Consider the following 17,555-nt stretch of genomic DNA (forward strand, 5'->3'; position numbering starts at 1 on the left):
CACTGTATGAGCCTGAGACCCAGGGTTCAAGTTTGCTTTGTGTAGAGGGCACAGACCTTCATCTAGGATAAGGGTGTGGTATAGATGAATGGAGTCCCCGGCCACTATGTGGGGTCCCCCTTTATCAGCCATAGCAGACCTTCATCTAGGATAAGGGTATAGTATAGATGAATGGAATCCCTGGCTGTTGTGTGGGGTCCCCCATTATCCTCATAGCAGACCTTCATCTAGAATAAGGGTATGGTATAAAAAAAAGGGGGGTTGTGCAATTCTCGCGCTGTCTCTTAGTTGTAACCACCTAACTCCTTCAATGCTGCAGGTACTATTATTGGTAACCTTCACAAAACAGATACATATAGTAGGGGGGGAGTACCGCACTTCAAAGGTGCTTCTGTGTTAAATTAATGCTGAATTAATCTAAATAAATAAATTGTGTAAATCTAATATATAAAGTGCCTGAGTGCTTCAAAATTCCATATGGTGTATATCATAACTCTAGTACATATATAAATCATTCATGTGTACATCAAAGAAATTGATAAACAAATAAATAATTATGCTCTTAAATTCACGATAAATTCTCAATAATAAGTGGTATATGAATAAATAATTGTGCTCTTAAATCCACAATAAAATCTCAAAATTAGGTGGTATAAATAAATATATTAAAGTGCCAAAGTGTCCTTTAAAATTAGTAAACTGTGATCAAACAAATCTTCCTCTCAAAATTGCATGCAGGTGCTCTTCAGTGCAGTGACCACTAGGTGTCCTAAGCGCTCACCTCCATTCCTTTTATAATACACCTTATAATATGTGTCTCAGAGATGTGTTCCTTACTCCTCTGTGCATGGCATCGCAGATATGGGTCAAAGGATGCCGATGCGTCACCTCCGGTGCTCTATCCTACGCGTTACGCTGCGTACCGATGCAGCTTCTTCCAGGGTTACTCTGTATAATTTTAATAAAGTACTGGCTATACTTCACTATATTGGCCCATTTATTTTGGAGATCTAAAGGTCCCCCACACAACTCCTGGCAAACCGACCCCTAAATAAGGAGGAAACTCGGTAATCAGCAGCTGTTTCAAGCGGCACAGAGGAGTAAGGAACACATCTCTGAGACACAGTGACAGTGCATATTTTTTAGCACTGATTACTGTAGTAATGTCACCGGCCCCCCGAAAAGAGTAAAAAATGTCAGTTAGGGGTCCGATCTGTCAGCCGCAATGTCACAGTCCCGCTAAAAATCGCAGATCGCCGCCATTACTAGTAAAAGATAAATAAATAAAAATGACATCAATCTTTCCCCTAGTTAGTAGACGCGATAACTGAACAAACCAATCAATATACGCTTATTGGGATTTTTTTAACAAAAATATGTAGCAGAATACAAATTGGCCTAAAATGATGAAAAAAAATTGATTTTTAAGTTTTTTTTTTTATTGGTAATGTTCTACAGCAGAAAGTAAAAAATATGTTTTTTTTTTTTCATAATTGTCTCTCTTTTATTGTTTATAGCGCAAAAAATAAAAATTTGCAGGAGTGATCAAATACCACCAAAAGAAAGCTCTGTTTGTGGGGGAAAAAAGGACATCAAATTTATTTGGGTACGGCGCCGCACGACCGCGCAATTGTCAGTTAAAGTAACGCAGTGCTGTATCACAAAAAATGGCCTGGTCATTAACCGCTTCCATACAGAGAAGTTAGACCCCCTTCCTGCCCAGACCAATGTTCAGCTTTCAGCACTCTCACACTTTGAATGACAATTGCTCAGTCATGCTACACTGTAACCAAACAAAATTTTTATCATTTTTTTCACACAAATAGAGCTTTCTTTTGGTGGTATTTGATCACAACTGGGTTTTTTTTTTTTTTTTTTTTCGTGATATAAGCAAAAAAAGAGCAAAGATTTTGCAAAAAAAACACTTTTTTTAGTTTCTATTATAAAATTTTGCAGAAAATTAATTTTTCTTCATACATTTGGGCCACAATTTATACTGCTACATATCTCTGGTAAAACTAACCCAAATTAGTGTATATTATTTAGTCTGTGTGAAAGTTATTGAGTCTAGAAGCTATGGTACCAATTACTGAAAATTGATCACACCAGATGTACTGATGGCCTATCTCCTTTCTTGAGGCCCTGAAATGTCAGGACAGTACAAATACCCCCCAAATGACCCCTTTTTGTAAAGTAGACAGTCCAAGGTATTTAGTAAGAGGCATGGTGAGTTTTTTGAAGTTATCATTTTTTCCCACAATTCTTGGGAAAATGAAGAAATTTTTTTTTTTTCTTTTTTTTCCCAAAACGTTGTCAATTTATAAGCTATTTCTAACACATAGCATGTACACAGCAAAAATGACACCCCAAAATACATTCTGCTACTCCTTCTGAGTATGGTGATACCACATGTGTGAGACTTTTACACAGCCTGGCCACAAAAAGAGACTCCACGTCCAAGTAGCACCATAAGGCGTTTTAGGAGCATGAATACACATAAAACTTTCTTACTACCTATCACACTTTTCAAGGCCCTAGAGCACCAATACAATGGAAAAGTCCACAAAATGACCCCATTTTGGAAAGCAAACACTCCAACGTATATTCTATGAGGCATTATGAGTCCTTTGAACATGTCATTTTTTTCCACAAGTTTTTGGAAAATGTGTGAAAAAAATAAAAACTTTTTTTTTTTTACACAAAGTTGTCAATTTATAGGATATTCCTAACACATAGCATGTACATAGCAAAAATTACACCCCAAAATACATTCTGCCACTCCTCCTGAGTATGACAATACCACATGTGTGAGACTTTTTCACAGCCTAGCCATATAGAGGGGCCTAACATCCAAGGAGCACCATCATGCATCCTAGCCACTTGCCTAGGCCTATTTTTGACATTTGGTGTTTACAAGCTAAAATCAGTTGTTTTGCTAGAAAACTGCTTAGAACCCCCAAACATTATATTTTTTTTTTTTAGCAGAGACCCTAGAGAATAAAATGGAGATTATTGCAATATTTTTTATCACAAGGTATTTGCGCAGCGGTCTTCCAAATGCAATTTTTTTGGAAAAAATTCACTTTTTTTTAATTAAAAAATAAGAAACCAGTAAAGTTAGCCCAATTTTTTTTCCATAATGTAAAAGATAATGTTACGCCGAGTAAATAGATACCCAACATGTCATGTTTCAAAATTGCGCACGCTCACGGAATGGCGAAAAACTTTGGTACTTAAAAATCCCCATAGGCGACAATTTAAAAATTTCTACAGGTTGCCATCTTTGAGTTACAGAGGAGGTCTAGGACTCAAATTATTCCCCTTGCTCTAACGATCGCGGCGATACCTCACATGTGTGGTTTGAACACCATTTACATATGTGGGCGGGGTTTCTGTATGCGTTCGCTTCTGCGCGCGAGCTCACGGGGACAGGGCGCTTTAATTTTTTTTTTTTTTACTATTTATTTTATATATTATTTTTTATTTTTACACCGTTTAAAAAAAAAATTGATCATTTTTATTTCTATTAAAAGGAATGTAAACATTCCTTGTAATAGAAATAGGCACGACAGGACCTCTTTTTTGTGAGATCTGGGGTCAAAAAGTTCTCAGATCTCACAAGTACACTAAAATAATAATTGTATAAAATGAAAAAAAAAAAAAAAGGACCTTTAAACCGGTTGCTAGGCAACAACATTTTCCGTAGCTCCGGTCCTGCAAGACCATAGAGTCAAGTGAGGGCAAGCTTGCCCTCACTCGACATCCTGTCTGTGAGGATCCGGGACCGGATCGTTTTCCCTGCTGCCGGCGGGTCCGGTAAGCGGGGAAAAGGACCGGAACGTGGCAGGAGGGGGGCGCCTCTTCTGCCATCCCGGAAGGGTGATCCCACGGCGAATCCGCTGCTGGGACCACCCTTATCGGAAAGCCAACCGTCCACCGTTTAAAAAAATACCAGGATTATGGTAGCTATCTGCTGCCATAACACCGGTATTTAGGTTTAAACGGAGGACATAGAAACATAGAAACATAGAATGTGTCGGCAGATAAGAACCATTTGGCCCATCTAGTCTGCCCAATATATCTGAATCCTATGAATAGTCCCTGGCCCTATCTTATATGAAGGATAGCCTTATGCCTATCCCATGCATGCTTAAACTCCATAACTGTATTTGCAGCTACCACTTCTGCAGGAAGGTTATTCCATGCATCCACTACTCTCTCAGTAAAGTAATACTTCCTCATATTACTTTTAAACCTTTGCCCCTCTAATTTAAAACTGTGTCCTCTTGTGGTAGTTTTTCTTCTTTTAAATATGCTCTCCTCCTTTACCGAGTTGATTCCCTTTATGTATTTAAAAGTTTCTATCATATCCCCTCTGTCTCTTCTTTCTTCCAAGCTATACATGTTAAGGTCCTTTAACCTTTCCTGGTAAGTTTTTTCCTGCAATCCATGTACTAGTTTAGTAGCTCTTCTCTGAACTCTCTCTAGAGTATCTATATCCTTCTGGAGATATGGCCTCCAGTACTGCGCACAATACTCCAAGTGAGGTCTCACCAGTGTTCTGTACAGCGGCATAAGCACTTCTCTCTTTCTACTGCTTATACCTCTCCCTATACATCCAAGCATTCTGCTGGCATTTCGTGCTGCTCTATTACATTGTCTTCCCACCTTTAAGTCTTCTGAAATAATTACTCCTAAATCCCTTTCCTCAGATACTGAGGTCAGGACTGTGTCAAATATTCTATATTCTGCCCTTGGGTTTTTACGCCCCAGGTGCATTATCTTGCACTTATCCACATTAAATTTCAGTTGCCAGAGTTCTGACCATTCTTCTAGTTTTCCTAAATCCTTTTCCATTTGGCGTTTCCCTCCAGGAACATCAACCCTGTTACATATCTTTGTGTCATCAGCAAAAAGACAAACCTTACCATCGAGGCCTTTTGCAATATCACTTATGAAGATATTAAACAAAATTGGTCCCAGTACAGATCCCTGAGGTACCCCACTGGTAACATGACCTTGTTCTGAATGTTCTCCATTGACTACAACCCTCTGTTGTCTGTCACTCAGCCACTGCCTAATCCACTCAACAGGACGTATATAAACCTTTATGGACTTGGACATGGTGGCTGTATGAAGGGTGACAGGTACTCGGGTACTTTGCTGGGCAGGTTACAGGCAGGTGACAGGTACTCTGGTACTGATGAGCAGGTGGCAGGTACTCGGGTACTCTGATGGGCAGGTGACAGGCAGGTGATAGGTATTGATGAGTAGTACTGATACTTATAGGTGATACTGTACTGATGGGTACTGATGATCAGTACTGATACGTGATAGGTACTGATGAGTACTGATGAGTAGTGATGGGTACTGATGAGCAGGCGGCAAGTACTTGGGTACTTCAGGCGTCAGGTACTCTGATGAGCAGGTGGAAGGTACTCGGGTACTCTGATGGGTAGGTGACAGGTACTCGGGTACTCTGATGGGTAGGTGACAGGTACTCGGGTACTCTGATGACAGGTACTCCGTTGACAGGTACTCAAAGTACCCAAGTACCTGTCATCAGAGTACCTGAGTACCCGTCATCAGAGTACCCGCGTACCCGTCATCAGAGTACCCGCGTACCCATCATCAGAGTACCTGCGTACCTGTCATCAGAGTACCTGCGTACCTATCATCAGAGTACCCGAGTACCTGTCATCAGAGTACCCGAGTACCCGTCATCAGAGTACCCGAATACCTGTCACCAGCCCATCAGAGTACCCGAGTACCTGTAATCAGAGTACCAGAATACCTGTCAACAGCCCATCAGAGTACCCAAGTACCTGTCATCAGAGTGGTGACAGGTACTCGGGTACTTTGATGGGCTAGTGACAGGTGCTCTTTATTGGGGGGGGCAATCAGTGTGTTTAGCGTGCACTGTAATTGGTAACTAGCTGTTACCACAATCTCCTCCTCACACAGGATCAGTGTGTGAGGAGGAGAACACGGTGACAGCTAGTTACCGTGTTCTCTGTTGACATTTGTGAACGGCTGTGATTGGACACAGCCGGTCACGTGGTAAAGAGCCAATTTCATTGGCTCTTTACCTAGATCGGGGATCGGCTCTGTCCGAGGGACGAGCCTCGTCCCCGATCGCTGCTCTGCGCGCCCCCGGGGGCGCGCATTGCAGAGAGAACGAGGGGCTCGTGCTGGAGCCGCTCATGTGATCGGCTGTGATTGACACAGCCGATCACATGGTAAATAGCCAATTTCTATTGGCTGTTTACCTTGATCAGGGATGGGCTATGTCCGAGGGACGAGCCTCACCCCTGATCGCTGCGCTGCGCGCCCCCGGGGGCGCGCAGTAGCAGCTAGAACGGGCGGACGTCATATGACGTCCGCCCGGAACGTTAAAGCCATCCTGCCGGCGTCATATTACTATGCGCCGGTATGGATGTGGTTAAGACATGTACATGGTTATCTCAGAAAAATATGGTACATTAATGTTTGTCTGTGCATAGGAACCAATTACCTTTTGGAGAATGTGTGCCAGCATCTGGGCCCATGTCCTCTGCTTCTTCCTCCACTGTAGATGGAGCTGCACCTCTCCTCCTCCTTTCCCATTCCTTAGCTTTTAATTTTCTTTTTTCTCCTATTTCAAGGTTAGAATAATAATATGTGAATAATAGGAATGTTTGCAGAGAAAATTCGTGACAAGAAAGAACTTTCGTTGCAATACAATACATATATTTTTAACTATGGCTTCCTGTCTTTTAATGTAATATACCAAAAAATCAACAATAGATCGATCTAATCACGACATGAACAATAAAATTAGTAATAGTACTTTTTATATAGACATTATAATTTAGACATGTTAATACAACATACACCAAATTAACCCAAAACATATTGCATGTTAAAAAATAAAACTTACTTTTTTTCAGAATACGATGTATTTGCACAAGGTGATCTTGCTCACGATGTTTTAGATCAGACCATCTTTTCCTGATTTGGTCTTTGGATCGCTCCACACCGTACTTTCTCTTTAAACAGGCCACCACCTTGTCCAGAATCCGGTCTTTTCTGGCATTGGGCCTCTCATAATTTTCCAACCTGCCATAGTCCAGCCTTTCAAGTATTCCAACCATCTCCACCATTTCCCCCTTGGTCATGGGTGTAGCTTTGGTTTTTTTGGTGGCCCAACCACTTCAGCCCACACTTGTTGAACTCTCAGATCTTTGAGACATATTTCTTGGCAAAGATTGTTCCACCGCCTCAGGTGTGTGTGTGTTGCATGCAGCCTGACCTTCGGCACGTACACACCCCTGCACAAGCCCGCCACTGGAGGGGGAGTTGACGCATGCGCTGTATTTAAAGGATGCCAGATCTTTCGGTCGACGATTCGCTATCGGACATATCGTTTGTTGGAGCACGATCGATCGACGAATCACGACTCTTCACCACAAACAAAGGTACGACTATTGATTCAAAAGTGTGTGTTTTTAGCCCTATACAGCTTTCATTGGGAATATGTTTATAATGTGCCAAAAGACATGCTCTTTTACTATGTTTTGTGTTGTGTTGTGTCTTGCAGGCATATCCTGTAATTTATAATGGTGGACAACTACACCACCCCCGATTTTTTAAACTTGTTCATCGAGGAGTACCGAAAACTGCCATGTTTGTGGCAAGTTACAAGTACAGGCTACACAAATAGGCAAATGAGGCAAGAGGCCTATTTGAAATTAGTGGCCTTTTACAAGACGGTTAATCCGAAGGCTAACATCCAATACATTAAGAAAAAAAATCAGTAGCATTCGTACTGCATACAGACAGGAGGTAAAGAAAATGAATGAAACAACTAGGTCTGGAGCTGGTGCAGCGGAGGTCCATGTACCACGGCTGTGGTATTTTGACAGCCTGAGGTTCCTCACGGACGTGGAGGAATCCAGGCCATCCCTGTCCACACTCCCTTCCACATCTGCAGAGGCCTCATTTGAGGCTAGCCTGGAGGAAGATATCCTGGAGGGCAATTTGACTTAGGTATGGCATTTCACAATATATTGTCTGCTATAAATGTAATGATGGGATAAAATAATTAGCAAGACCATAATTGACCCTTTATGTAAACAGGGGCGTAGCAAGGGGTTGGCAAGACCGGCGCCCGCCAGGGGCGCAGGCCAAGGGGGGGGGGGGCACAAAAACATTGGCAGTGTTTTAGTGATTTTTTCCAACTCCACTCAGCCTGCACTCCCCAGAACCCCCAGGCAGCATGTGGCTTCATCCAGGTGTAAAACATTGAGAGCAGCTGAGCCAACAGACCAGGAGACTGAGACTGCCTCTCACTGCATCCCCAGCACACCTCCGGTCTTACAAACACTGCTGTAGCCTCAGCATTCCTCCGGCTCGACCTTTGTTTTAAAACTCTAACAAACGAACAGCTCCTGCAAATGACACATCCATCCTTGCTTCCATGCCTCTGGTCTCTCACTCCAGGTTAGCAAGGCAGGTGGCTCCCTTATTCCTCTTTCCCTGCACCGATTCCCCCTCAGTGCCCTACATCAAGCCCTCTGCAAGTTCAGGCCCCTCTCTCTCTGTCACCCCCTCTCTCTCTGCAACCCCCCTCCTCTCTCTCTCACACCCCCTCTTTCTCTCCCTCTCTCTATCTCTCACCCCTCTCTTTCTTGTTGTTCACACCTGAGACAATGATACAATGATTGCCCACTAGAGAGCTCTACACTGGGCAAACAAGGGACAAATCAGAAACTTTTAATTCCCTTTTAGATTTTTTTTGGTGGTTAAATTTTTAAATTGATCATGGGGGGGGGGGGGGGGTTGTTGTCAAATACAGCTCCTCACCAAGGGCACTGGAGACCCTAGATACGCCACTGTATGTAAAGTCTGCTATTTGTTCAAAATAATATAACAAACATGACTTTTTATATACACTATAACATTCTAATAAATTGTTCATTTCATCAACAGGAAAGTGTCACTGAGGATGAGGCTGAAGTCAGCCAGGAGGCAGGTGTCAGCCAGGAGGCTGTGGAGCTATTGGGATTCGCCCGACCTCCGGCAAAACGCCGGCAGAAAGAAAAGCACATAGACCAGGTTACAAGGGAGTTCCTCACCGAGGCCTCCATAGCCCTGAGGAAGAAGCCGGACGAGGAGGAATCCTTTGGCCTTCTGACGGCTAACAAAATAAGAAAATTGGAGGCACCACAGTGGCAAAGGGCTCAGCTCCTCATAATGCAAGTTCTGCTTAAAGCAGAAATGGGGCAACTACAGGAGCACACCCACCTCTCCAATTCCCACCCAGCCACCTTCACCCCCACCCCAGCAACCCCAGCCACCACCTCCTCCACAGCCACAACTGCCACATGGCAGCCAGTGGCAATATGGCCCTCATGATCCCAACATCCCCTCTTGGCAGCATGATTATCGTTATACCCAATTATAATTGCCCCTAATTTTGTCCCTGTTATTTGTGTTACCCCTTTTTATTTAATTATAATTTATATGAGGCGGAAATGTCTTTTTTTATTTTAATAGTTTGAATACGGAGAGTATTTATATATTTTATTTTGTATTTTCTTCTTTTCCTAAATAAATCTGATGTTAAAAAATTACTTGCCTATCTTTATTTTTTAAAATGTAGAATATTGTGCGTAAGCAGCAATATATGTTTTATACATTAAATCATAAAGGAATAAAGGGACACATCAATAGTTAGATCTTTGCAGTCAAAATACAAAGAGAATGGTGAAGAGTTTTAAATATTTAATTATAAGATTTGATGCACCATATAGAATAGACAAATCATAATCTTCATCATAACAGAACACATGCCTTTTTATTTGTAAAGTATAGAATTATGAGCAGTATCTTCCTTCTTCTCACATTTACCAAGATGAGCATGTGCTCCGCATTTCACACATTTTTTGGACTGCCGCGAGACGAAAGTTCTTTCTGGATAAAATGGCTAGTTTACTTGAGAATATTCTTCCGGGACGTTCTTTGGTTCCGATCATGCGTGTTCCGATTTGTAGCTGTCTGTCGGCCGAAATCTGTACTGACTGACGCACAATCGGCCGTTCTGTTGTCGGCCTACAAAAATTTTAATGCCTGCAGGACAGATTCTGTTTGGCCGAAAATGCGCTGTCAGCTGTCGGAAGAATCATACTAACAAGCCTACAATCGGCCGATCGGTCGGCGGCCGAATATTTGCGGCCGACAATCGGCACGTGTGTACGGGGCTTAGGAATAGGCTCTGTCTTGTAAGAGCATAATTTGTCAGACATCAAGTAATTGATGAGAATGGAGAATTTTTTAAAGTCTGCTCCTGCCTGCTGATGACATTTGAGACCTACCCCCACAGGTGCCTTTAGTGGGGTCCATCCCGAGTTTAAAATCCTCACCCAGATTTGAAGTCCTTTCAGTAAATTCTTCTAATCTGGCCAATACAGAGTCAAGGAACTAAATCTGGTTAGAGATGGGGAAAAAAGACATTTTGTCTCAAAATGTCACCCAGACACATAGACTGTTTTTTCTGGCAGGTTTGAGCCTTTAACATTTAATGAGACTACTTTGAGTGTCACGATAAGAGGTTGAGTATAGTAAGAAAGCAAAGAAAAAAGGAGGAAGGAAGGGTTTCTAGGGCCTGTGCCTGAGAAAAAAACCTGACGGAAAAAAGGAAAAAGGGGGGCTGGTATGCTGAAGGGGGGAGGGGTACAAAGGATGAAATTGGTAAGAATGGAAGGAAGTGGGGAGGTAGAGGGTCAGGGAAAGTGAAAAGGGGGTGGTAGGACTCTAAATGAGCAGAAACCCAAAACACCAAGTGTGGAGTGTTAAACCTATTGGGGTGAGTGATACATACAGGAGCCCGAGAAACCGGGCTATAATTGAAATCTAATCTAAAACACAGTCAAGTAGCAGAATGAAAAAAAAGAGCCTGCCCCCCCCCCCAACAGCAAACATTGCTTACAACATAAAAAGGAACCTGAGAGAGGTCAGCAGAACATAATAATACATTTGCAGAAATAAATCCATGAGACTGCTGCACATTGAATACTCAGCTTGACTCTCCCCATGTAAAAGTCATGTGCACTTGGACAGCCAGTATGGTACCTTGATACCATGCTCTCTGAAGATACAGCATGGGGAATCGAGAGTATCATAACTAAACAGACAATGTGCATCTGTCTGTACCTGCAAAACCATCAAATAGATATAGAAAACATCACACTGATCAGGCCAGGTGGGGCAACACTTACCCTGGTCAGATCTGAGCAGTAAGCCCATAATTGATATGTCTCAAGCCAATTATTAGGTATGACTGGCTGGCGTGGTCTGACCCTGCCCATCGGGCCAGCAAAGTTCCCACTCCAGAAGTGAGGTATTCCCTTCCCCAAAAGATTGGTGAAATTACAGGGGAAGTAACTATTAGGGCACATGTATTGTTCAGAACCATGCCTACCATCTTTGGTATAATAATAATCCAAAGTACAGAGCAATGTCTCATAAAGATGTTGAAAATGATGTTGCATTTTGAAAAACCAGCAAAGCAAGTACATGCTATAATATGTAGACTAACCCATAAACCAACTACACAGACGGTGCATATCTTTGTTATTTCCAAGTGGGATGCCCTGGAGATCAGGTTCTAGTTCCTTATCACTCATCCCATCCCCCAAAGCCCCCTCTCCAAGGTTTGAGAGTAGAGGAAATGATATCATGTGGAATGAGTTTAGCTGCAAAGTGTCCTCCCAGGTGCCCCAAAAATGGAAGGAAAAAAGAAAGGAGGACAATCAGGGTAGAGAATAGGGTCCTCTAGACCCCTGTGAAGGCTTGTTGCTGGCCCCCGCCATCTATCCCCTCTGGAAGTCTTCCAGGCAAAACTTAGCGAGAGTAAGCCTCAAAAACAGTCAGGGATCACAATAGCATGTCTATGACTTATTACTGTTGGGTGTCACAGCTAAATCCCCTGGATGGTGTCATACTCTTTTGTTGTGACTATCAGCAAGAAAAAGGAATGCAGTGGTGGAGAAATCTACCCAATTAAGAGCCTGGAGGGGTTCTATGCCCATGAAATCAAATAGGGCAGATTGTCCTGAAGGATGTTTCATCGAGAAAGTGCAGTTAGTATTACATACAACAGGCTGAAATTGATAGACCCATTTTTACGTCAGGCCATGGAAACTGCGCTTGTACAGCAGAGGTTTAAGGGATTCTCTCATTTGCAGAATTTTCTTGGAAACATCTGGAAGGAGATGAATTTGGGTCCCATCAAAGTTCAATGATCCCTTTCGCCAGGCTCTCTCTTTAGGATGCCTTTCAAGGTATATGAATGCAGGCAGCATAGTACCTCTGGAGTATGTTAACAGTCTGGAGACCTAGGTCTTATTGCCCTGTGGACTCTGTCAATAGTAATTTTAGTCTGAGGTGGGTGATCTAAATAGCTATCGAAGATGTCAGTGACTGTGGCCTGTAGGTCAGCTTGTGCAATGGCCTTTGGGATTCCCCAGAGCCTGATATTATTGTGGTGGCTGTGGTTTTTCTAGATCATTAATTAAAAGATGTAGTTGTGGTATTTGTGAAGTGAGAGCATCCTGGGAGGTCTGGACAGTGGTGGCAACCATTCTTATGTCAGTATTTTCCTATGATGCAGCTTTAATGTTTACCATCTATGTCTTCCACTTCTTGATTGAGGAGCAGCATGTCTTCCCTAAGGGCCATTTCAATCCTGCTCACTAGCATCTCATAGTCAGGCTTAGTGTTCATAGTGGGCAGGAAGGACCAGGGCACATTCCACTGGAGTAGCTGAAGTCAGCCAACTGGTATCAGAGCAGGGCTGGGGAGGTGTACTCACTGCAGTCTGTAGCTGATTGAATGGATTAGAGGGGTCCTTGTGGTCTTCTTGAGTCAGTGCTGTAGTAGATCGTAAGGAGCCGCTATGTCTGTGTCTTTCCTTTAGAGCATGGGAGCATATTTTTTCCCTATAGCTGGAATCTGGAGACAATGCAAAGGAGCGTGGAGGCAGGGAAAAAGTTCACTGATTGGGGAGAGGAAAGGCAGCTGTTTCAAAAAACAGTCCATGGCTGTGGAAGAGTAGTGATTTTGTGACTTCTCAGGCTTCCTCTTGTGGGTTGTCACTCCGTGGACAGGGGCCAGTAGGTGACTTCTGTATGGCTGTAAGTGGTAGATAGCAGGGGAGCTCAGCCACGATGTTGCTTCACTCCTCCGTGCCTAGGCCACACCCCATGCCTGCACATTTTAATCTGATAGCAAAGTTTTAAAAAGCTTGAGCATGGCTGGTGTTAAATCACTGACTGTTTCAGGGACACCAAAGATCGTGAGGTTTTCATGTCTGTTACAGTTATCTAAATCTTCTAGTAAGTTTGCTAGTAGCATTGTATTGTTTCACTTTCCCATTAGCTTGTTGATGTGGAATGTGAAACTTCTGAGACACCCCAAACCCATTTAAAGTTGCTTATCAGCTACTGTTTTAACACTCCTTTCTTCCAGAGTTTCCTTTATGCATCTGAAAATGAATATTGTGAATCCTCTGGTGTACGATAAGGGCTGATTTTACTGTAAACTTTTTATCACATTCAGAACACTGATATGGTTTCTCTCCAGTGTGGACCCTCTCATGTATGGTAAGCTGTTTCTTCCCTGTAAAAGCTTTGCCAAAATCAGAACACTAATAAGGCTTCTCTCCAGTGTGAATCTTCTGGTGCATGATAAGAGCTGACCTCCCTCTAAAAGCTTTGTTACATTCAGAACACTGATATGGCTTTTCCCCACTATGAGTCCTCTGGTGTAAAATAAGAGTTGCCTTCATTGCAAACATTTTGTCACATTCAGAACACTGATATGGCTTTTCTCCAGTGTGAACCCTCTGGTGTCTTAAAAGTTTAATTTTGAGTGTAAAAATTTTGCTACACTCAGGACATTGAAATGGCTTCTCTCCGGTGTGAACCATCTGGTGTGTAATAAGGTTTACCTTCTGTGTAAAAGCTTTGCCACATTCAGAACATTGATATGGCTTCTCTCCAGTGTGGATCTTCTTGTGTGTGATAAGACTTGTTTTCTCTGTAAAAAATTTGTTACACTCAGAACACTGATATGGCTTCTCTCCGGTGTGAACCTTCTGGTGTTTTGAAAGCTTTGACTGGACTGCAAAAACTTTGTTACACTCAAAACATTGAAATGGCTTCTCTCCGGTGTGAATCTTCTGGTGCCTGTTAAGATGAGACATCTGTTTAAAAGATTTCTTACATTCCGAACATTGATATGGTTTCTCTTCAGTGTGAATCCTCTGGTGTGTGATAAGAATGTGTTTCTCTGTAAAAGCCTTGTGACATTCAGAACACTGATATGGCTTCTCTAAATTATGACATTTTTGGTGTCGAAGAAGGCTTGATTTACCTGCAAAAGCTTTGTCACATTCAAGGCACAGATAAGGCTTCTTTCCAATGTGAACCCTCTGGTGTGAGATAAGATATTGCTTCCGTGCGAAAGCTTTATCACATTTAGAACACTGATATGGCTTCTCTCCAGTGTGAATCCTCTCATGCATAACAAGCGCTGACTTAAATGTAAAAGATTTTTCACATTCAGAGCACTGATATGGCTTCTCTCCTTGGTGAACCTTCTGGTGTCTGATAACCTTTGCTTCCATTGTAAAACTCTTGTCACGTTACAAAACAGATATATCTTCTCTCCTATGTGACTTCTCTTTAGTATACATAGGTGTGACTTTACTGTAAAAACATTGTGACTCCTTTCCTGTTGACCTTCTAGGCTGGATCAATGTTAAAGGGCAGCCACGACATTTAGAGCACTGATATGGCTTATGTCCAGTGTGAATCCTCCAGTGATCTGTAGTAAAGCTCTTAAGTATCTCAGAAGACCCATATGACTCGTCTCCAATGTGACTTTGTTGTGCTTACGGAGAACAACAATCACCCGTCAATCCACCTGTACAGAGATAAATAAAATATACATAGTTACATAGTTAGTGAGGTTGAAAAAAGACATCATTCCATCCAGTTCAACCTATGATGTGTGTGTGTGTGTTTGCTTTTAACCGTACATTGTATACCCCTGTATGTTGTGGTCTTTAAGGTGCCCATCTAATAGTTTTTTGAAACTATCAATGCTCCCTGCTGATACGACTGTTTGTGGAAGAGAATTTCACATCCTTACCGCTCTTACAGTGAAGAACCCCTTACGCATTTTAAGGTTAAACCGCCTTTCCTCTAGTTTTAGTGAGTGGCCACGTGTCTTATTGTATTCCCTTTCTCTGAATAGTTTGTTCCTTATGCTAGGGTCGCCAGTACAGTATTTGTACATTGATATCATATCCCCCCTCAAACGTCTCTTCTCTAGAGAGAATAGGTTCAGTGCTTGTAGTCTTTCCTCATAGCTGATGTTCTCCATTCCCCTAATTATTTTTGTTGCCCTTCTCTGGACTCTTTCCAATTCCAACACATTCTTCCTGAGGACCGGTGCCCAGAACTGGGACAGCATACTCCAGATATGGCCGGACCAGAGTCTTGTAGAGCGGGAGAATAATCTCTTTATTTCTGGAGTGAATCCCCTTTTTTATACATCCCAATATTCTGTTGGCTTTGCTAGCAGCTGCTTGGCATTGCATGCAACCGCCAAGCCTGTTGTCTACCAGCACCCCCAAGTCTTTTTCCATCCTAGACTCCCCCAGAGGTTCCCCCCCCCTAGTGAGTAGCTTGCTTTCTGGTTTCTGGCCCCCAAGTACATTACTTTACATTTTTCAACATTAAACCTCATCTGTCATGTAGTTGCCCACCCCGTTATTTTGTTCAGGTCCGCTTGTAAGGTTTCCACATCCTGCATAGAAGATATTGGCATGCTTAGTTTAGTATCATCCACAAATACTGAGATTGTACTAGATATCCCCTCCTCTAGATCATTTATGAATAAATTAAACAGTAGAAAGAGAGAAGTGCTTATGCCGCTGTACAGAACACTGGTGAGACCTCACTTGGAGTATTGTGTGCAGTACTGGAGGCCATATCTCCAGAAGGATATAGATACTCTAGAGAGAGTTCAGAGAAGAGCTACTAAACTAGTACATGGATTGCAGGAAAAAAAACTTACCAGGAAAGGTTAAAGGACCTTAACATGTATAGCTTGGAAGAAAGAAGAGACAGAGGGGATATGATAGAAACTTTTAAATACATAAAGGGAATCAACTCGGTAAAGGAGGAGAGCATATTTAAAAGAAGAAAAACTACCACAAGAGGACACAGTTTTAAATTAGTGGGGCAAAGGTTTAAAAGTAATATGAGGAAGTATTACTTTACTGAGAGAGTAGTGGATGCATGGAATAACCTTCCTGCAGAAGTGGTAGCTGCAAATACAGTGAAGGAGTTTAAGCATGCATGGGATAGGCATAAGGCTATCCTTCATATAAGATAGGGCCGGGGACTATTCATAGGATTCAGATATATTGGGCAGACTAGATGGGCCAAATGGTTCTTATCTGCCGACACATTCTATGTTTCTATGTTTCTATGATTGGTCCCAGGACCGAACCCTGGGGGACCCCACTTTCCACACCCGCCCAATCCGAGTATTCCCCATTAATCATCACCCTCTGGACTCTCCCCTGGAGCCAGTTCTCTATCCAGGTACTCACCTTATGGTCCATACCTACCTTCCTTAGTTTGTACAGTAAGCGTTTGTGGGGAACGGTGTCAAAGGCCTTTGCAAAATCCAGATACACCACATCCACAGGCTTACCTTTATCTAGGTGGCAGCTCACTTCATCGTAGAAGGTTAATAGATTGGTTTGGCAAGAACGATTTTTCATAAATCCATGCTGATTACTACTAATTATACTGTTTTCATTACTAAAGTCTTGTATGTATGTGGTCCCTTAACATCCCCTCCAAAATCTTGCAGACTACAGATGTTAAGCTGACAGGTCTATAGTTACCCGGGATACACCTCGGCCCCTTTTTAAATATTGGTACTACGTTGGCCTTTTTCCAATCTGCTGGCACCATACCCGTCTGTAAACTATCCTTAAACATCAAGAATAATGGTCTGGCAATCACCTGGCTGAGCTCTTTAAGAACCCTCGGGTGCAAGCCATCCGGTCCCGGTGATTTATTTATGTTAAGTTTCTCAAGTTTAGTTCTAAGTCTATCTTCTGTTAGCCATGGCGGCACTTCCTGAGGTGTGTTGTTTAGTTTGGCCTTACAAGCTGGGTTCGTGTAGCCCCCCGATTCTTTTGTGAAGACTGAAGAGAAGAAATTATTTAACACTTCCGCCTTTTCCCTGTCCTCAGTGGCCATATTTCCTTTGTCATCTTTTATGGGGCCAATGTGTTCTGACCTCGCTTTCTTACTGTTTATATACTTAAAGAACTTCTTGGGGTTCTTTTTACTCTCTTCCACTATATGTCTCTTGTGTTCTATTTTAGCCGCCCTGATTTCATCTTTACATTTCTTATTGCACTCTTTGTAATGCTTGAATGCTGCCAATGACCCCTCAGTCTTGTATTTTTTGAAAGCCTTTCCTTT

General features: G+C 42.5%; 1 protein-coding gene across 1 annotated transcript in view; it reads left to right on the forward strand.

The window, feature by feature from the left end:
* The window catches only part of LOC309548361 (uncharacterized protein), a gene marked incomplete at both ends in the record, with an annotated part of 147,016 nt that overhangs the window by 71,933 nt on the left and 57,528 nt on the right, over positions 1-17,555 (forward strand). Inside the window, one exon of the mRNA XM_082248299.1 lies at positions 8,971-9,240. Coding sequence (XP_082104425.1) covers positions 8,971-9,240 — 270 coding nt within the window. The remainder of the gene's footprint in view (positions 1-8,970; positions 9,241-17,555) is intronic.

The sequence above is a fragment of the Pelophylax lessonae genome (assembly GCF_965119305.1).
Source record: "Pelophylax lessonae genome assembly, chromosome: 2".
In the NCBI taxonomy this organism is placed as follows: domain Eukaryota; kingdom Metazoa; phylum Chordata; class Amphibia; order Anura; family Ranidae; genus Pelophylax; species Pelophylax lessonae.